The sequence below is a fragment of the Chelonia mydas genome, chromosome 9, assembly GCF_015237465.2.
Source record: "Chelonia mydas isolate rCheMyd1 chromosome 9, rCheMyd1.pri.v2, whole genome shotgun sequence".
In the NCBI taxonomy this organism is placed as follows: Eukaryota; Metazoa; Chordata; order Testudines; family Cheloniidae; genus Chelonia; species Chelonia mydas.
In genome coordinates this window covers 25333012-25354429 of record NC_057855.1, presented here as the reverse complement: position 1 = coordinate 25354429, position 21418 = coordinate 25333012, and the positions used below count along the sequence as shown (strand labels likewise).

Sequence of the window (21418 nt, the reverse complement as noted above, 5' to 3'; positions counted from 1 at the left end):
GAAATGGCCCACTTTGATTTTCATGCAGGTTGTAAGGAGAGTGGTCACTTTGGATAGGCTATTACCAGCAGGAGAGTGAGTTTGTGTGTGTGGTTTTTGGAGGGGGGTGAGGGGGTGAGAGAACCTGGATTTCTGCAGGAAATGGCCCACCTTGATTATCATACGCATTGTGAAGACAGTGGTCACTTTGGATGGGCTATTACCAGCAAGAGAGTGAGTTTGTTTGTGGGAGGGCGGAGGGTGAGAAAACCTGGATTTGTGCTGGAAATGGCCCAACTTGATGATCACTTTAGATTAGCTATTACCAGCAGGAGAGTGGGTGGGAGGAGGTATTGTTTCATGGTGTCTGTGTATATGTCTTCTGCGATTTCCACAGTATGCATCCGATGAAGTGAGCTGTAGCTCACGAAAGCTCATGCTCAAATAAATTGGTTAGTCTCTAAGGTGCCACAAGTCCTCCTTTTCTTTTTGCAAACTTTATCTTGAAATTTTTTCTTTATAGTGAGTTTTCATTGTTTCACTTAAACTGTAATATGAAAAGTATGATTCTCTTCTTACATTCAGACTGTAAAAACATAATTTCACCTGAAGAATGGTTTCACATTAAAGGTCTTACAATATTTGTGTAACTCTACCAAAAACATAATTTAGCCCCTTCATTGTTAGGAACATATTGATACAAGGTGTTTATTTTGGCCGAACTTTATTTTCATGACCAACTCACGTGGTTAGCCAGCTTTCAGCAAAAGTTCCACAGTGCTTTGAACATTAGTGACTGGATTATGTTGACCCTTTATACAGTAGGAATAAAGGGTGCAAAGAGCTTCCCTCCCTCCTCACTTTCCATGGTCGTCTTAAGGGCCAGAGACAATTGAAAGGGAGCACAGGCTCTGCTCGCTCCAGGGCCTTTGGGAGGACATGGTGCTCCAAGCAGGCAGGTCCGTGGCTTACCCCCTCCCTCAGCATTAGACCATAGATTGGTATCGGCATGCTGCACTCCCTGAAGAGCACATAAATAGGTACACACCCCATGTGCACTGAGTTCTGGCTGGTAGGAAAATATGCTTCTATGTTGCCCCTCCATGTTTAATTTCATTAATTGTACTGTAATTCTGTATTCATCTGATTCTAGATTTAACAATATACAGATTTCAGTTTTGTGAATTGATTGACTTTTATTTCAGACCATCTGCCAGAAAACCCCTAAAGATTCACCAAAATATGAGATCTGCAAACGAGCCTTAAAAGAAGTGAGCAAGGTATGTTTTTAAAAAGCAAATCCTACACAGCCGACCTGCTTCTATTTAGACTCTTTTCTTCCTCAGCTGTGCGGGGTGCTTTGGCCAATTCAATATGCCAATCTGAGACATGCTCACTTTTGTTTTTCCAAATGGCTTTGGCCCCTTATTTTTATTATATATAGCACCACTTATTTGATGTATTATTTACCTCCTTCATTATTTTCTTGATCATGCATTTCATAATGAAATTGGACAACTCGGTTCTATTCTCCCGTCATTGTCCAAAAAAAGGAAAGTGGTACAACACCCAAAGCCTGGAAACTGCCATGGATTTTCTAGAGTTAGAAAACTGGAGCTCCTAACAACATTTAAGGATTTTTTTTTAATGAAATTAAACCATTTCAGTCAATAAGAGCTGTGTTCAAAATCTCTTTTCAGCTTGGAACAAGTATTGAGTACACGCAACAATAGAGGAGCAATCCATTAATACCCAAATAATAAATATTGCCCATAATTAATTCTGTAATAACCTCCAATGGGTTTCTTTTAAAGCTGATAATGAGGTTTTAGAATTTGGCATTGGTGACAACTTCCAACTTCACAATGAAAACTGTTGGCCTCGAAAGCTTTTTGAAATAAAAAGAAAGACAGTTTGAAATGGAAATCTAGAAACTAGCCTCTGAGATCTTAGAATTTGAGACCCTACAGTACACAATTGAATGTCATTAAATTTGATGGATTGGGCATACCCCTACTGAAATAAGGTTCCCTACATGTTAGGGCTAGACACTGCCTTAGGCTCTGAGCATTCCTGGCTCATTTAAATTATTTATGCATGGAAATTGACAATTTTTCTCTTAAAATGGAAGAGTAATGAAGGATGAAAATGTCAAATTGCTTTATTCAGGAACAGTCACTGACAGATCAGCTTCACATTTAAATGATTCTGTTTCTCAGAAAAAATTCTGAACTGCTGCAGTAACACAATACTGCGGCCAACACACTTGAATTTTATTGTGGGAACTTCTTGTAGTGTACAGGGTATTCAGACTGAATAGGAGAAAGGGGAGGAGAATTTGCCTGACTGATATTGTTCATACCTCTTTCTCCGGATGCTGCTTAACTATACCCGATAAGCATGACTTTTATCCCTGACTCATAAAAATCCTCCTGTAGAACAAATGTTTTACAATTTTTTTTTTCTCAGGGAAGGATATCTAGAGCTTAGTGTATAAGGCCTTTGTCCCCATCGTCTTCAAATACTCAGTTGTTGCACTGAATTCATTGCCTAGTCGTGTGCAACAAAATAGTTTAATTTGTCTCCTATATAAAATCCACTAAAAATATAACAGCCTAACTTGCTTAACATGCTGCTTCCTATCTCCCCAACAACAATTATAGCAAAATAAAAGGTGAGCTTTTTTTCCTATTCGAAAAGCTGGAAGGCTCCTTTGTCCTTTCTAGACTTTTGATGCTGCAAGTTAGCTTAGAGAAGGCTATCCAGACAGACTCAATTGATTTGTGTTCCTACTTTCATCCTACTCTCCACCACTCAACACTGACAGGGATTAGCAGGAGTCATGGTGTTAGCATTCAGTACATTAGCTATCCTTTTCATTGAATTGCTGTGTTACGGGAAGGATCTGGGGAACTGAGTGAATCAATGGAGTATGCTGTTGCTCAGACATAACTCTCTCCCCTTCCAGGAATTGAGAAACAAGAAGGGGCCCATTGATTTTTGGGGAGTCCAGGAGTGTATTTTATTTTTTCCATTTAACATATCTGGATGCCTGATCTTCCTCCCTTTTTTTTTTTTTTTGGGGGGGGGGGGGGTTCTAGAGGAATATGACAAATTTTCAAATCACATTCTAAAGCATGAGTGAATAGTTTTGTAAAATACTACCTTCCTTAGCTTGCCAAAAGAGCATCATAACGTTTGCCTTGGTCCTTCAATAAACAATTTGCATGTCTGCAGTTATAAGGGCAGCATATAACATTGGGTCACAACTATACAACTCACTTACTTGCCAGAGTTAGAGTTTATGTTCTCTCAGGGTGCCCATTAAGTTTTTTGGACTGAAGATCTGCGATCCTTTTGAGTTAGATACTTTGTGCCACTTGTACTGCTCTGTGTGGAATAATCAATCCTCTTTGTGGTTTACTGTAAAAAAATCAGTTTCTTTGATTTTCTTGCTTCTTCAGTGGTATGCATTTCCACAGAAAAGTTGCCATGTAAAGGAAAAACTAGTAATGCAATATCTAAATACATTAAAGTAGGAACACTTTTCCTTTTTCTTTCTAGTTGGTCCGTTTATGCAACGAAGGGGCTCGAAAAATGGAAAGGACAGAAATGATGTACACAATTAACAACCAGCTGGAATTTAGAATCAAGGTATGATATTTCCATTCATGAACTCATTTAGCATGTGCAGAACTTTTGCCTTTCCTTAAGTTTTAAGACTGACAGATTCACAGCCAGAGAAAATGAAGCAAATTAGCTGGGGACTGTAGAAGCCATGATGCTGAACTGACCTTTCAACAAAAGACTAAAAGTTTGTCTCCTGAGAGCAGCTGAGGCTGTGAATGCTCAAAGACCAACAGATGCCATTGCTAACCAAATCTCAGTTACGAACACCAAGCAGCTAGAGCTTTAAACAAAAAGTAATTACACAAGTTAACACTACTCACCTGAGTACGGTGACCAGATAGCAACTGTGAAGAAACAGGACAGAGGGTGGGGGGTAATAGTGTACCCTTGTTGCCAAGAAGGCCAATGGCATTTTGGGATGTATACATAGGGGCATTGCCAGCAGATCGAGGAACGTGATCGTTCCCCTCTATTCGACATTGGTGAGGCCTCATCTGGAGTACTGTGTCCAGTTTTGGGCCCCACACTACAAGAAGGATGTGGAAAAATTGGAAAGAGTCCAGCGGAGGGCAACAAAAATGATTAGGGGGCTGGAACACATGACTTATGAGGAGAGGGTGAGGGAACTGGGATTGTTTAGTTTGCGGAAGAGAAGAATGAGGGGGGATTTGATAGCTGCTTTCAACTACCTGAAAGGGGGTTCCAAAGAGGATGGATCTAGACTGTTCTCAGTGGTAGCAGATGACAGAACGAGGAGTAATGGTCTCAAGTTGCAGTGGGGGAGATTTAGGTTGGATATTAGGAAAAACTTTTTCACTGGGAGGGTGGTGAAACACTGGAATGCGTTACCTAGGGAAGTGGTGGAATCTCCTTCCTTAGATATTTTTAAGGTCAGGATTGACAAAGCCCTGGCTGGGATGATTTAGTTGGGGGTTGGTCCTGCTTTGAGCAGGGGGTTGGACTAGATGACCTCCTGAGGTCCCTTCCAATCCTGATATTCTATGATTCTAATAGGTGCCTATATAAGAAAAAGTCCCAAAAAAGGGGACATCTGGTCACCCTACACGAGTTACACATAAAAACCAAGAGTACTTGTGGCACCTTAGAGACTAACAAATTTATTTGAGCATAAGCTGTTCTTTTTGCGAATACAGACTAACATGGCTGCTACTCTGAAACCTGACATAAAAACCAGGATATTCGGACAGAAAGCGTCTCACTGTCAGTGAAATCTTGCCCGCCTGTTGAAGTTAATGACAAAATTCCCATTGACTTCAGTGGAGCTAGGATTTCACCTTGTCTCTTTAACTCATGAAGTTCTGTAGAAATGTTTAAACACAGATGATATATAGAACCGTTCATTGGTCTTTTTCTCTCTGTCTCTTTCTTTCTCCCCACCTTTTCGGGGTTTGTCAGCTCTTGGATATTTTCAATAAACTAAGAAGATACTATGAGAAGTGCAGTGCATTTTAAAAATACTGTAATAATTTAACTAAAACATATTTTAAAAGTGGTAAAATATATATTGTTTAGCAGGAAAAAACAAGTATCAGACATTATTAAATTCACAGCTGTTTTGCCTGTTGACATATTGTTAAACTCATTAAAATGATTAGAGTTTAGTACTTATTAAAAGGGCTGCATATGATAGTGATATTTTCCAAATCTTTTGAGTACAACCAAAGTTACAGATTGTGGTGTTTGTTTCCTTTATCAGTGTCCTGTCGAACAAGAGTCAAATGTGATTTACAAAGTTTTTGGTGGCATTTTCAAAGTATCAGCAATATAGAAAAAAATCTTCTTTGTACCTCAAAAATGTTCATTTAAAACAACATTTTGTAAGTGGAATATCATACCCATGGGATGACATTATTTCTCAAGAATACTTCTTACTAATGCAGTGACAAAATGTACCATTTTGCGTATTGTTTTTTTTTAAAGTCTGTATATTTTAAAGGATTTCTGTACCCCCATCTTGGCTAGGGAAAGTTCATGACTCTGGAGCAAGACTTGTCAAAGGGTCCACAGCATTTTTATTGACATATTTCCAATAAAAATAGAAAAATAGGGTGTAAATATTCACTTACAATAACAAAAATAAAATAAGAAATTCTTTATAAGGTGATCATGAAGTTCACTAACGACCTTGGGATAATATTCTCAAGAGATTTGGGAGACCATCTTTTCAGATTTGTCATTCCAGAGCCTTCAAGTCTAAGTAATTTCTAGGAGTTTTTATAGCCAAAAGGCTCTCTAAATGCCACTGTAAATGGCTTATATTCTTTATTTTCACCACAAAAGATGTCCATAATCTGTTGTTCTTGATTTAGGCAGAAGGATCAATCTCTTACAGTGTACCCTCTTTTAGAATGTATACTGCAACTTCCCCCTCTCATCAGTTTCATGGGAATAAAAGCAACTTTTATTCTTTAGCTTTTTTGCTAGAGTACCATTCTATATATCTTAAACATGACTCCTTGGTGGTTTAAAATTTAGCTGTGGTTTGAGAGTTTGCCAGTTGGATTGTAAAAGGCTGATTTTTCTTGGCATAGTTTCAATACACTTTATAATGCTGAGCCTGTTTCTTGTATATAGGAAGAAGACATTCTGCATTCAGCATTACATATATTTGACAGTTAGAAAAAAATATTTTTAAAAGTCAAAGCAAGTGTTCTCTGGAATCTAACCTGTTAGGAGACCATATGCTGAATTTATTTGGCATAGAAAGAAATTTTGAGGTATGTTGAGTTAATAGCAAATAAAAGCTTAGTTAAGCCCTTTTTAGGTATAAAATAATTGAATATCTTGGGACTGTCTTTCTTAGAAATACACATAATTTAAACTATAAAATAATCTCTAGGCCCCCATATGACATTCTTAGAACTGCTACAATGTTTCATTCAATCTAACTTGATTCGTGAAGCTTGAATAACCAAAGCCACTCCAAAAATGGTTTAGTTTCCTTTTTATGTACTTACTCAGCTGTTTGCCCATCCTGAAGATTTAATTTTTAGTTGAGATTAGAGGATATTTTTTCAGTGTCGTTCAGTTTGAGATTTCATGTACAGTAGTGGGGAAGTGAGAGGCTTTTTTCCTGCAGACAGAAATAAGAATTTAATTATTTGGAGCAGCATGCATTTTGTGACTGCTACTGTCAAAGACCGTTGTTGAAACTCAAGAGCTGTGTTTGCATGGTTATGAAAACATGATATTGGGATATTCATTTAGTTGTATTTGTGTCAGTCCCAGGATATTAAAGAGAGAAAATGGGTTAGTTAATATATTTAATTGGATCAACTTCCGACAGAAATTGGAGTCTTGATCACTTGGTGGAGAAAGATGGGAAGCGGCATTTGTCTTAGCAATGTTAGGTTTGATTCACATGATTTCGTGATCCCTGAGTTTTGGATGAGTGGGTTGAGTTTCTGGTTCAAACTGAGCCAAAATTTCAAGCCAAATATTGCTATGAAACTGTGGAAACTTATTACTTTGATTTCATAATGATGAAACTCAATACCTCCTGCAGCACTGAGGAGTTTCTTATGAGTTTCATATCCAAGTACTGAACTAATTAGACCAGCGGTTCTCAAACTAGGGGTCATGAACCCTCAGGGGGTTTTGAGGTTATTACATGGGGGTCGCGAGCTGTCAGCCTCCACCTCAAACCCCGCTTTGCCTCCAGCTTTTATAATAGTGTTAAATATAAAAAAGTGTTTTTAATTTATAAGGGGGGGTCACACTCAGAGACTTGTTGTCTGAAGGGGGTCACTAGTACAAAAGTTTGAGAACCGCTGAATTAGACCTTCCATGGGATGTGAGTTTGAACAAGGTGACAATGAGGTGACAGTGACAAGGTGAGATAGCTACTGATAAAGCGAATTATATGATATTCTTATAGGAAAAATTGAGAAATGTGGGTTGGTTAGAATTTATTGTAAATTGGTTACAAATCTGGTTAGAAAACCAAACACAGTACCTAATTCTGTACTGTTGCATGGATGTAAATTGGAATAATCTCAATTTAAATAAAACCAGTTTGATTGTACACTCTAGTCCACTGAGAGCAATTGGGGTTTGGTTCATTATCTGCTTTAATCTATATATGACACCACTGCTATGTGGTGTCATATATAGATTAAAAGAGGGCATAACAATATTTAGTATATTTATGACTTGGAAAAAATAGTAGAAAAGAGATTAAATTAATGGATAATAGAAAATTGTGGACACTTAAAAGGGAAGTCCTCACTGAACAAGAACTTGCAAGTTTTGTTAAGTGAAAAGCAGCTGGCGGGAGTGGAGAGAGAGATTCTGGCCCAGCATCTACTGTATTTTATATTGGCTTTTCTATGTTGTATAGCATAGGCAGGAAGGGCACTTTGTGAACAATTTTATTATTTTACTGTCATTAAAAAGGCATATGCAGTAATATATTTCATATGCAAGAAGAAAGTTGTTGCCTCTAAAACTATGGATGTATTTATTCTCACCCTTTAATTCTTGCACCAGTGAGATCACAGCTGAAATACTGTGTTCCCTTTTGGACATAATATTACAGTACAAATACAGACAAATTGGAGACAGTTCAGGAAAGGGCAGCTAAAATACTTAAAAGCCAGAAAAATAAGACATATAAGGAATGATTACAAGGGCTGACAGCTGCATGGAGAAATATTTTATGAGCATGTAAAGGGGTGTTCTAGAGACGAAATAAAGCAGTTGTCTTCATTAGTCAAACATGACAAGACAGGTAATGGGTTTCAGCAGCAGCCAAGAAAGTTTAAATTCAGGTGCAGAGAAATTCCGTAGCTGAAAAATCAGTCACTGGTGGTGGTAGAACAGTGAGATAACAGAGGGAGGGGCAGAATCAAAATTTCATAATGGACTGTGGGAAATGGTTAGTGGTATTAGGATTCTGCCACAGTAATGGAGGATTAAAAACCTCTCAGATTTCCTTTCCTCCTGTACTGGTTCTGGTTCACGTGATCATCAAACACAAGGATATTAGTGAAAGAGTGTGTTCCCTCATGGTTAAAGTTTGATTGGCTTTCCATTATAAACTCAGTTTTGACACCCCCTCCACCCACCTCTAGCTTTATCAGAATTTAACCAGTCTCCCAGGGTCTCTGGTCGACTACATGAGCACTCACCTCAGGATACTTCGCTGTGACTCACATGGGGCTTTAAAGTTGTGCAGGAGCAGACACATTCACCATGCTCAGGCACCCCTTGGCATCTAGGACTGGAGAAAGAGACACCATGAACAGGCAGGATTGATAAGCGCCACAGTCTGCCCTGACCCAGTGGGTTTCCCTGGTCCCAGCCCCAGCATCTCTCGCTAGGTCTTCTGCGATTATCTGTGTCTCATAAAGAGGGGCTGAGGCTGGCGCGCTCAGTGATTTTATAAGCTCCAGAAGACAATGGGAGTTTAGACATTTACTTCAATAGGGCCTGGCTTTCACATCAAGAATGCAGTCAGAGTTTCTCTCTAGCAGAGTTTATAAACTCTGCAGCAGTGAATCTCTCCATATTCCCCTTGTCCCAGAAGGTGTGTCATATTCTCCTGGCTGGGTGTTGAATTGGTGGGGGCTGATTTCCTGCTGCAACCATCTATAAGGATACATTATAGTCCTAGAACCCCTGTTGGTTCATATAAGGGTCATTAAACTTTATGTATATATTTTTTGTTTTTACAAGCAATTTACAAGCATACACACAAGTAACTAGAATTATAACAATTTTCATAACTATTCTTGGGGGAGAACCAAGAAAATTAATACTTTTAAGTTATGTACAGGAGAAATAGAAATATACATCAGACATTTTCATTATCATAAAAAGAAAATAAAATCCTAGCCAGAAACCTTTTTAACATAGATGTTTGGACTTAGCCCAAGTATTTCCATGTTAGTCTTTGAGATGATGATGTCCGTACAGATCCCCGTGTAGGTGCACATGCGCCTCATGCAAGCAAGGTTGGAGTCTTTTGAACAGCTGTGTCCGTTGGGGCTATGCATGCATCCTGTGCCTTCTTGTGCTTTCTGGAAAACCTTTCACATGCTTGAAGAATATTTTCCCACTCAGCTGTCAGCCCTCTTAATCATTCCTGATGGGTCTGATAAACCTGATGTACTAGCAATGTCAGGCCCACCCAGGATCAGCCTTCCAACAAATGGGTACCTTGCACAGGCCCTGTGGCAAACACCTGCCATTATACCATCTGCTGCAGAAAGGGTGGGAAAATGGTATTAAGTTCCTAAAAAAAAGTTTGAGTACTTGTACGCCCACCTCTTTGTCATCTCAGTAGTGCAGGAGAAATCCACATCCAGCAAAAGCATCCCAAAGGACAAGGACCCAACAAAGTTCAACCTGTTTGGGGAGAAATCCTACTGCTATACCTCCTTTCACCTACAGGTGTAAATTGTCAGACCCTTCTGGCCAAATAATAATTTCCTGAATTGTGATGAAGTAACGGCCTTTCTATCTAAGCTCCCACCTGAGAAGTATTCAAGGATATCGTTGAAGAGGACCAGTAAGTGCCTAAAACGCCCTCTAAGCTGCAGTGGATGTTTCAAACACTGTGACTAGATCCATCGCCACAGCAGTGACAATGCGATGGGATTCATGGTTTCAAGCATTGGCATTCCCAGGGAAGTGAAAGTCGCAATAAACCACCTGCCCTTTGAAGAGATGGAGTTATTCAGTGAGCACACAAATAACACACTACATTCCTTAAAGGGCACAGAGGCTTCCTGGCACTCCACAGGGATCTATACCTGTCATAAATATAAAGGGAAGGGTAACCACCTTTCTGTATACAGTGCTATAAAATCACTTCTGGCCAGAGGCAAAGTCCTTTTACCTGTAAAGGGTTAAGAAGCTCAGGTAACCTGGCTGGCACCTGACCCAAAATGACCAATGAGGGGACAAGATACTTTCAAATCTGGAGGGGGGAAAAGGCTTTTGTCTGTCTGTGTGATACCTTTGCCAGGAACAGATCAAGGATGCAAGCCCTCCAACTCCTGTAAAGTTAGTAAGTAAGCAAATGCGTAAGGTTTTCTTTGTTTTTGGCTTGTGAAATTCGTTGTGCTGGAGGAAATGTGTATTCCTGTTTTTGTGTCTTTTTTGTAACTTAAGGTTTTGCCTAGAGGGATTCTCTATGTTTTGAATCTGACGGTCTGTAAGATTATCTTCCATTCTGATCTTACAGAGTTGTTCTCATCTTTTTTTGTTCTTCAAATAAAGTTCTGTTTTTTAAGAATCTGACTGGGCTTTTTGGGTCTTAAAAATCCAACACTGGTTTGTGCTTATCTTGTTTGTTCTCCAGCCTCCCCAGGAAAGGGGGTGTAAGGGTTTGGGGGGATATTTTGGGGAAATAGGAACTCCAAGTGGTCCTTCCCCTGTTCTTTGTCTAAATCACATGGTGGTGGCAGCATAATTCAAGGACAAGGCGAAATTTGTGCCTTGGGAAAGTTTTTAACCTAAGCAGGTAAAAATAAGCTTAGGGGGTCTTTCATGCAGGTCCCCACATCTGTACCCTAGAGTTCAGAGTGGGGAGGGAACCCTGACAATACCCCAGACCCCGATGAGACAGAGGAAGCCACTATGCTGTGCTAAACAGCCTGATTAGCCTCCCAAGGAGAAGCCCAGATGAAGCCGGAAACACCATCTTCCTCCTTCTCCTCAGTGATGTACCTTGCTCCTGTGGCTTGTTAGCAAATTTAATAAGGCTTTTAGGAACAACAACAGAGCCAATTAAGAGCATGCAACCTTCTGAATCCACTTTTCCCCATTTCACAAGTCATGGTCTGCCATAAAGTTGGACAGATTGGTGCTAGAGAGCCTTATCCGATTTCACTCCGTAGCTCCTACCATCCCCTCTTCCCCCACCCTCTTCAGGAATCCTTCTCACAAGAGCCTGTTACAAACAGAAGTGGCCTCATTGCTTCATCTAAGAGCCAGCGAAAGTGCCAGCAGAATTTGGGAGGAAGAGGCTTTTTTCTACTCATGGCATTCCCTTGTCCCAAAAAGAAAGGGGATCTTTGTCCTATATTAGACCCGCAAATACTCAGCAAATACATGCGCAGCCTCAGGTTCTAGATGGTAACACTTTCTTCCATCTTCCCATCTCTTCAGGCTCAAGAATGGTTTTATGCTGCTTGACTTGCAGGTTGTGTACTTCCATATGCTATCCAGGCAGCCCACAGGACATACCTAAGATTCATAATAGGGTCCACCCATTACCAGTACTTTCCATGCCATCAGGAGTATTCACAAAATGCCTGGCAGTGGTAGCAGCATGTTTAAGAAGACAGGGCATTCACATCTATCCTTACCTAGAAGACTGGCTGATCAGAGGCAGGTCTCAACAGGAGACTGCAACAGCCCTAGAGTATGTCCTGTTCGTGTTTCCTCAGCTAGGCCTCCTAGTGAACTTTGAGAAATTGTCTCTCAACTCATCACAGATGATAGCCCATAGGGCTTCTGTCATAGACTTTCAGTTGGCAAGAGCCTACCACCCAGAGGACAGGTTCTAGTCTCTTCAATCAGTGACAAATTGCCTAAAATCTGATCTGATGACAATGGTACATGCTTGCTTAGGACTAGTAGGCTACTTGTCAGCATGTGCCTATGTGATTCCAATTGCCAGGCTTCATGTGCAGTCCCTAATTCTATGGCAGATCACTCACTATCTAGTCACCACTTGAACAAGAGCCACAGGTCCACCTCAGGTCCTGTGGTAGCTGAATTCATGGCTGCAGCTGAAGAATGCTGTGACCCTGCCTTGGCAACAACACTCCTCACAGACACCTCAGGGACAGGTTGAACCATCTGCAGATGCAGGGAACCTGGTCCCAGGATGACTTGAAACTGTGTAAACGTCCTGGAGCTCAGGGCCATAAGCTTGGCCTGTGTAGGATTTCTGTCTGTTCTGCAGAATTCCTCAGGGGAGACCTTTACAAACAACCCCTCCTCAGTGCACTGTTATAAACAAACAAACAAGGAGGCATTCATTTATCCCCTTTCTGCCAAGAAGCCATCAGGCTGTGGACATGGTGTCATCAGGATAATCCTGTTGTTTTGGCATGTTCCAGGAACCAGCAACAACCTGGGGTGACGCTCTCCTCAGGGCACCCAGAACCGTAAGTTACTGTGTTACCTCCTTGCCTCACAAGAGAGAGCTTTGCTGGAGCTTTAATCTGTGTCAGCTCCCTGCCTCATCAGCTAACTTCTTGAGACGCTGCCAGTCTTAACGTTGCCTTGCACATAGCGGTCAGTGGACCCCAGTTCCAGACTTCTCCAGTGATGTGTCTCTGCAGTGTCCAGTCCCTCTCACTGGACACTCCCAGAAATTTTTAAGTTCGCTGCTTCCAAAGAGACAGTGCACACACCAGCCTGTTAGTTTAGCTGAGGACTGACACTTTACTTCAGTATAACAGCACTGAGATGGTTTATAGTAAAGAAAATAGATGTAAGTGATACTAAGTAAGAGGGGGGAAAAAAACAGGTATGGTAACAAACAAAATAATAAAACATGCTTTCCAGTGTCCAAGGCTGAATTTTATCAAACTACCATGTTTGTCTAGACAGCTTTCTCCCTGGCCAAGGCAGTTCTATCTGTCAGACCCATTGCAAATACCCAGCTGGCCTCCAGTATATCTCCCAGCCTGTCCAGTCATAATATCTCAGAATCATGGTTAGGTATTGCATCACGACCCACAATCATTGCACTTAATGGCTTGGGTGTTGGCTACAGACAGACATAGCTCTATACAGATTCAAGAAATTCTCATCCAGAGCAGGAAGTCATTACTAGGAAATCCTACTCCTCTAAATGGAAAAGATTTTCCATATTGACAACCTGACAATCTAGACTGAGTATAGACCCTGAGAGTCCTCGACTACGTGCTGAGCTTCAGACTGGCCTAGCATTTAACTCTCAAGGTCCACCTTGTAGTAACATTGGCATGTCACATTCTGGTGCAGTTTTGCTCAGTCTTCTCATATCAAACAGTATCCATTTTCCTCAAAGCCCTTCTGTATACTACTCTCCTGTTAGAGACCCAACCCCAGGTGGGACCTCAATGTCATCCTCCCAAAATATATGGAGCCTCCTTTTGAGCCACTGTCAAATGGCTTGGTACGCCCCTTTACCCTCAAGATGTGTTTTTATAGTTGCTCTGCAAGGAGGGGGTCAGCAAGTTCCAAGCCCTTCTAACCAGATTTCCTTTTACAACCTTTTAGAAAGATAAAGTTGTGTCGAGACTGCACCTTAAATGCATCCCTAAGGTGGTCTCCAAATTCAACGTCAATCAGTCAGTAAACCTGCCAGTGTTCTTCCTAAAACTTCACTTGATGCTGGGAGAAAAGAAGCTGTGGGCTCTGGATGTCTCGAGCTCTATTATAGCGGTAGTCAACAGTCGGACAGCGGGCCAAATCCAGACCACCAGACACTTTTGAATGGACCCTGAAATCTTTTTATTTACTTATGATCATTATTGTTCGTTTTTTTTATTTGCTCTGGAGTCTGGACCTTGACTATACCTTGAGCAAGAAATTTGGACATTGATAAAAAAATAATTGACTACCCCTGCTCTATTACCTTAATAGGATCAAGCCTTTTAGGTTATGTCCCCACCTATTTGTGGCTATATTCAGCCCATCAGAAGCCCAGTGTGTCTCATCGTAGAGACTTTGAGTAGATCGTGCAGTGTATTTCTGCCTGCTTTCAGATAGCCGATGGGCCTGTGCCTCCAAATATCAAGGCGTACTCCACTAGGGCACAGGCAGTGTCTTGATCCTTGAGCTTCAGAAATATGCTGCTATTTGAGATCTGCAAAGCAGCAACATGGATCAACTCACTTACCTTCATTAAAGATTACACCCTTGAAATGGCAGCCAGGTCAGATGCCAAGTTGATGGGAGCGGTGCTGCAATCATTATTTCACTAATCATTTCCACTCTTTAGAGGATGCTGCTTGCCTGTCAACTACAAAGGGATCCATACTGACACACATTTGAGAAGAAAGAAGGGTTACTTACCCAACAGCAGCTATAAGATGCAGTCGGTTTGGATCCCACGCCCACCCTCCATCCCTGCTTTTCAGAGTCCTCTGCAACCGTGGGCTTTGAACTGTGAGGGAACGAAGGGAAAGTCACAGCCGGTCCAATCCATTTTGCTCTCATAGAGGAGCATGAGGAGGCACGGGATGCATGTGCGGCTCCAGTGGACTGCTCTGCAAAAGGGCACATGCACATGGGGCACATGTGCGCTACTGTAAGATCTATACCTGACAACATCCTCTCCAAGAGCCACCGTTACTGTAGTAGGGCAAGTAACTGTTCTTTTTCTGATGTTTAGGAGTTGATAGCTATGGGTTTTTGACTTTCAGATACATTTGCTTTTGGTTTTTAACTTTTGCTGTGACTTTACTGACTTTCAGACCTCTTCTATTTTAGTAACTGCAGTATTCTAATCTGGTAAATTTTTCTGTTTGTAACTTGAATTCTGCTTTATGAGAGACGGTGGTCTGGGAATATTTAAACGCCATTTTATTTCTACCCTTTTGAAGAGATTTACTTAGTTCTGCATTAGGTGGAAATATGCTGGTAGGTCCATTTCACAGCGTGCTCAGTTCCAGATTCTGTTTGTTCTTAATTGATTTGAGCAGATGTAGTGTGAAGGTAGCCAGTACTTCTAAAGCATCCACTGTTGGCAGGTGTCTCCTGCATTGTACATTACTTTGAATCTTGAAGTCTCTATTTGACACCTATACGCCTATCTTTATGTTTTTGAGTTTATTCATGCATTTTTCCAAGTGATCCTGATACTCCTTTGTCTCACAGAAGGCTTGTGACTTATGATTAAAACGTTTTTTTTTCTTATTTTGTAGCCATTTCCATTGGTCTCCTCTTCCCGGTGGTTAGTGAAAAGGGGTGAATTAACAGCATATGTGGAAGACACTGGACTCTTCTCTAAAAGGACCTGTAAGCAGCAAGTGTACTTCTTCCTCTTCAATGATGTTCTCATTATCACAAAGAAGAAGAGGTAAGCGCTTCGACACGCTAAAACTGCATGTGTGTCTAATTCCTTGAGTCACACGCGAGCCACAATTGTCTTGAATGTTGCATGAGTCACCCTGGGGAAATGAGAACGTAAACTTCCTGGCTTCACAACGGCTAAGTTTATTCAATATTTACCTCAAGTATAATTTATTGTTCCCAAAGCCTTTTTAGATTATTCCTTTAGCAACTGTTTTCATGTTTGAGTGAATGAGGAAGATATGAGAAGAAGCGGTTATGCATAATACGCTTGCAGCACAAAAACAAAATCTCATGTGAGTGGAAATGTTGACTAAAAATGCGTTAAGTGCTGCCAAAACATCTACAGTTTTGTAGTCATACATTTTGGTATGCTGTGCCTGACAAAGAATGAATGAATTAAGGAGGCATTTTTGAGTCTCTCCTATTTCTCCATCAGACCATACTCAGAATTGCATTGGTTGGAGGTCAAACAGAAATGAAAATCCAATCCAGTCATAGTGACTCAGCAAAGGTATACATTTTAGCAAGATAAATAAATATGTAGAACAGGAATGTCTCTCCATACTATTCTTTCCTGGAGAATCTGTATCAGTGATGTGATAGAGGAGGCTGCTGGGAGCACCCTGTTAAAATTCCACCACCAAATTGAAGGGATCGTTACGGTCATTCCTCTGCCTTTGATGGAGTTCATGCCCTCTGCAGATGCTGCTCTTTCGTTCCTGACAGAGATGATTTGCTCTTGTGGTTACTAAAAAATAGTTTTGAAGAGCAAATGTTTTGCTTTTGGGTTGACCAGTTACACCAAATATCAGGTATTTTAAAAATGATTTCGAAAATCTTGAGCCTGTGCTTCAAACAGTACGATTGAGCACTATACTCTAATTCTGTTGTAGTTTATGCATTTTTCAGAAACAAAATGTGAACACTTCCAGCAAAGTACGGCATGATTTATTTGCTGCCTTAGTTCTTGGTTATATTCAAGTGAATAGATTTCTCCACAGCCTGTTCACTGTAGTACGCACACCACTGGGACACAGGGTTTATCACAGGCTACAGGGAACACTTTTATGGGAGCCCCTTTTTGAAACATTAGCAGCGCATCAAAGATTTGTATCACGCATCTTTAAACAGTGTGTTTCTTTCTGTTCTCAGGGGATTAGAGTTACAATTTTATTCTGCTGGTAGCTAAGTAAACTTCTGAATTGGAAAACAATGAAAAAGTCTATTATCTGTGTTACATTGTTTATTGGTTTCCTGTGGAATAGCTTGGTTACCCAGCTTCTAAGATAATTTTTTGTAATAATGTGTTCTTTCCAAACTCTGGCTCTTTTGATTTATAACATCTTCCAGCTGTTGGAATCTGTGAGATCCTAGTGGACCCTATAAGTTACAATAAATAAAACTTGATCTTAATTATGGAGTTTATATATTCACTGTACCAAGATCTTTCTAAATAAACACATGAAGTTGAAAAGTATTGATTCCTGTGATCCTACCACAGTCATTCTGATCACAAAATATGTACTGCACAAATGCAGACAAACTTAATAATTACATTCTTTTATGTGATCCATTGCACCTTAGCTGTGCAAAAAAAATCCATTCCCATGCAGTTTTTCAAAGTTAAATTTGAACTGGCTTCTGCACATGTTATAACATTAAATAATTTAATGACTGTACTAACACCATTGGTACAGTTCTTCTAGTTTTTAACCAGGGATATTTTGAAGGTGATATTCAAGTTTAAGACACTATGTGTTTACATTTGCACATTTGGGTTTCACATGCTTTTTTCACTGCTGCCATAAAAATCACTTTGTTGCACCCCTGCATTATAAGTCCTAATCATTCGGCTGCTTGAAATTGTACAAAATGAGTTTTCTTTCTGTATCCTGAAGCTTATTTTCACTTGCCCTGTCCAAGTCATTAACCATATTTGTAGAGCTCAGTTAGCACAATGAGGAGTGATTAAGTCCAAATTCTTTAAAGGCCAGGATTGATGGTGTATGTCAGAGTAGTCCCACAGATAACTGGTAAGCAGTGTTGGTCCAACAACGTGCAGCATGTAGAGCAGTACTTACGTTTAGACTCAGACTTTAAGGACAAAAGGGGCCAGCGTGATCATCTAGTCTGACCTCCTGCATATTGCAGGCCACAGACTCTCACCCACCCTCTCCTGTAATAGACCCCTAACCTCTGGCTGAGTTACTGAAATCCTCAAATCTTGATACAAAGACTTTGTTACAAAAGTTTTACCTACCAGAAGTATAATTAAAAGAACTGCATTTGTGTATTACAGTGAGCAAGCACTCCAGAAAAGCATTTGTTCAGTGAGATTTAGCTATAAGATGATAAAGGTCAAGAAACCTCATGATACTGTACATGTAGGCATGCTCCGCATCAGGTTTTAGGCTTTCATTCCTACAGTGCTTTCCTCGTCAGATCCATCCACAGCCCCTAGTTTGAGCTCATCCTGCATTTGTAATGGTAAGACTTAATGGCCTACCTTTTATGTTCTCAAATAGTTGAATGGGATTTAGCAACCCAATTCCCCTTGCTTTAATGGGCATCATATGGCCAAATCCCATGGAACTCTGAAATATTTTAGAGGCTTATGCTTTAAACATCATGCTGCTTTGCAGCCCAATCATGCATAAGTATATTAAATGCGCTTTTGGGGATCGCTTAGGGCCCCATTTACTTTTCTGTGTATCACAAAGAAGCAGGAAACTCAGAGTTGCTTCAGCATGCTTGTTCTTTGAGGGGTTAGGGCACTGTAGCGTCTGCTGCGGAACAGCCTGGCCCTTGAAGCTAGCAGATCACAGGAGACACCCAGTGAGTCCCTGTGCTTTTGTGCAGCTGGCCTGCTGGCAGCATGGTTCCATTGGGCCACAGAGCATTAACACCAAATGGATTTCTAATGATTAAATCCACAAGGTTGGTTGAGGGAACCTGCTTGAGTGGCTCTTCCACTGCTTCACTCTTCACTGTTCCTTCAAAAGTGTGAGAGGCCTGGGCTCCGCTGTTTTTACCTCAACTGAGTCACTGTCTTCCACATCCCTCCTTGCTGGGGGGAATTAACAGTTGGCAAGTTATAGCCTGAATCCAGCATCTTTTTTTACCTTCTGGCCCAGAGCTTTAAATAGTGGCTAAAAATTCCATCCTTTCTCCATTGTTTAGCATTCAGCTTCTTGTGATCCTGATTCAGTTTATTCTCCAGCTTCTGTGGACTCTTCCAGGACGTAGACGATATCTGCATTTTTAATGTAAAAATCACACATGGACTTTTTACGTAAACTTTTCTGGCCTTCTTAATACAAACTTTGATTTCTATCTCTTGAATGCATGATGGAAGACTGTATGTATCCAGGGTGTCAGACTCTTGGAGAGACTCAAATCCCACTTTTATGGTTGATGGACTGGGGCATAACTTTAGTGCCGGTCACTAACCACCATGCATGGCGGATCTCCCGTTGATATCAAAGATTTAATGGTAGACAGTGGCCCTTAAGTAACAGCTTAAGTATTCAGCTGCTATTGTTATGTATGTATTCAGTATATGTTGTATTCATCATTGCTCAGTGAGAAAAATTACCACCACTATTTTTACTTTGTTTCCTACCTTTCCCGTCCTTCTTCCCTGTTTTTTTCTTGTTCTTCCTCTGCATTTTCCTTCCTGCAGCAACACCAAATTCTAGTACTCTGTGCTTCACACTCATTCTTATCCCCATTACATCTACTAATATGATTGCTAATGAAATGGTTCACATTGACATTAAAGTCCAGTAATTACCCTTCAAATGTAAACATCCTAGGGGGCAGAGGAATTCACACCCTTTGTCTCTTGAGTCGTTATTTCAGGCTTTTTGTATCAGGTGGACAGCACTTTATTGGCTGTACTTGGGTCACATCTTGAAGGTTTTCTTCATAACTATGAGAGCAAGCAGTTTTTTAAAATGAATATTCATTTCTACAGAAACCAAGTATTTAATGTAAATACCTCACATAAATACCTCAAGCAGGCTAAATCTACCTATACAAGGGTTTACATGTGACACCTGAGATACAGACAGCGCTGCTTTAAAAGAAAGGTACCCCAATAGAAATCTATATATTTTTGTTAGGTAATATTAATCTTACTTTTATGTGTTCCTCCCAGGTTGAACTTCCAGGGCCATCCCCTCTCCTCTTGCTACAGTTGTGTATATAAAACATATCCATTCTGAACTTGACCCGAGGCACTGTTATGGAATTGCTAAGTTCAGAGAACTCTTCATATGTTGCCATTTATCACAGTATAACTCCCTTCTCTTCTTGTGCCAATATATTTATGTCTGCATCTGTAATTTTCACTCCATGCATCTGAAGAAGTGGGGTTTTTACCTATGAAAGCTTATGCTCACATAAATCTGTTAGTCTTTAAGGTGCCACCGGACTCCTTGTTGTTTCTATAACCTACATTTTCCCAACCAGTCAGAGAGCTCAGAAAATGAACTGTCTGTAGGAACAGCCCTATAACTTCTGACTGAAGCCTGGAAGTGTTTGCCATAGCAGCATTCCGCTAAGGATAGAACAGAGCTCCCTCTTGAACCTACCTGGATTGGATAGCTCCTATGCACACAGTCCTGGGATCAAGAAGGTCTGGTTAAGGATTCCAGCTTTCAATCTGGAGTGGCTGCATTTGAGCTGGCATGCTGTGGTCCTCCCTTTCTACTCAAGAAGTAGTGAGTTCATGCTATGTTTAACTATAGTTGAAGCGGACATTCTTTATTCACCCATTCAAAAAAGACCCTCAGACTGCAATATTGTAGATTATTAAAAGGTTTCTCACAAACTGCAAGGATACCTCTATTTTAGTGAGGATATAGAGTTATTAAATGTTTTTAGCTCACTAAAATCATGTCTGTTTAACGGCTGCATGGCTTGTCAACTCCTGAGATAATCTTGGCAATGGAATGCAGCTGGACTTCATAAATTGGAAACCACCCAAAGGTCAAATAATACTTCGGAATGTTACCTGTTCGCAGCTGCTCGCAAAACTGGGTTTGTGTACCAGATTGCCCCCCCCCCCAAAGGAAAAACCTAGTTTCCTAATTAAAGAGGCAAGTTAGATACCGCATCACAAACAAAAGGAAGCAACTTTTGTAATGAAATACTGAAGATTTCAGTGTGTAACTTGCAAGTATTCTTAATGGTGGTAAGCTAAAATAGGAGGTACTTACATTTTATTGGTTTTAAAAGACCCATTTTAAAGAGTGAAGGAATAATTTGGGATTTTTTATCTTACGTTTTCTAGGGTTGTGGAGTTTTTTTTGTTTTGTTTTTTTGTTTGTTTTTTGTTTTTTTAACTTATATAGTGTATTTGTGGCCGTGTTGGACTCGGGATACTGGAGAGGCCAGGAGGGTGAGGTAAAGTCTTTTATTCCAGTGGTTTTCAAACTGAGAGTCACGACCCAGTACTGGCTCGTGGAATGTAAGGCACTGGGTCGTGGTGGCTCTGTTCAGCACCGCCAACCGGGCCATTAAAAAGTACCGTCGGCAGTGCTGCCCAGCTAAGGAAGGCTAGTTCCTACCTGTTCTGACACCACACTGCACCCCAGAAGTGGCCAGCAGCAGGTCTGGCTCCTAGGCGGGGGGAACACGGGGCCCCATGCGCTGCCCCCGCCCCGAGCACCAGCTCCGCACTGCCATTGGCCAGGAACTGGGGCAGTGCCTGTGGGCGCAGACAGCGCACGGAGATGGACTGCCTCTGTCCCCCCTAGGG

At 40.8% G+C, this 21418-nt stretch overlaps 1 protein-coding gene across 2 annotated transcripts in view; it reads left to right on the top strand.

The window, feature by feature from the left end:
- ARHGEF26 (Rho guanine nucleotide exchange factor 26) overlaps positions 1-21418 on the top strand; it is a 120169-nt gene that overhangs the window by 58512 nt on the left and 40239 nt on the right. For both annotated transcript variants that reach the window (XM_037909179.2, XM_037909180.2), the window contains exons 9-11: positions 1185-1259; positions 3544-3633; positions 15504-15658. In XM_037909179.2, the coding sequence (XP_037765107.1) occupies positions 1185-1259; positions 3544-3633; positions 15504-15658 (320 nt within the window). The remainder of the gene's footprint in view (positions 1-1184; positions 1260-3543; positions 3634-15503; positions 15659-21418) is intronic.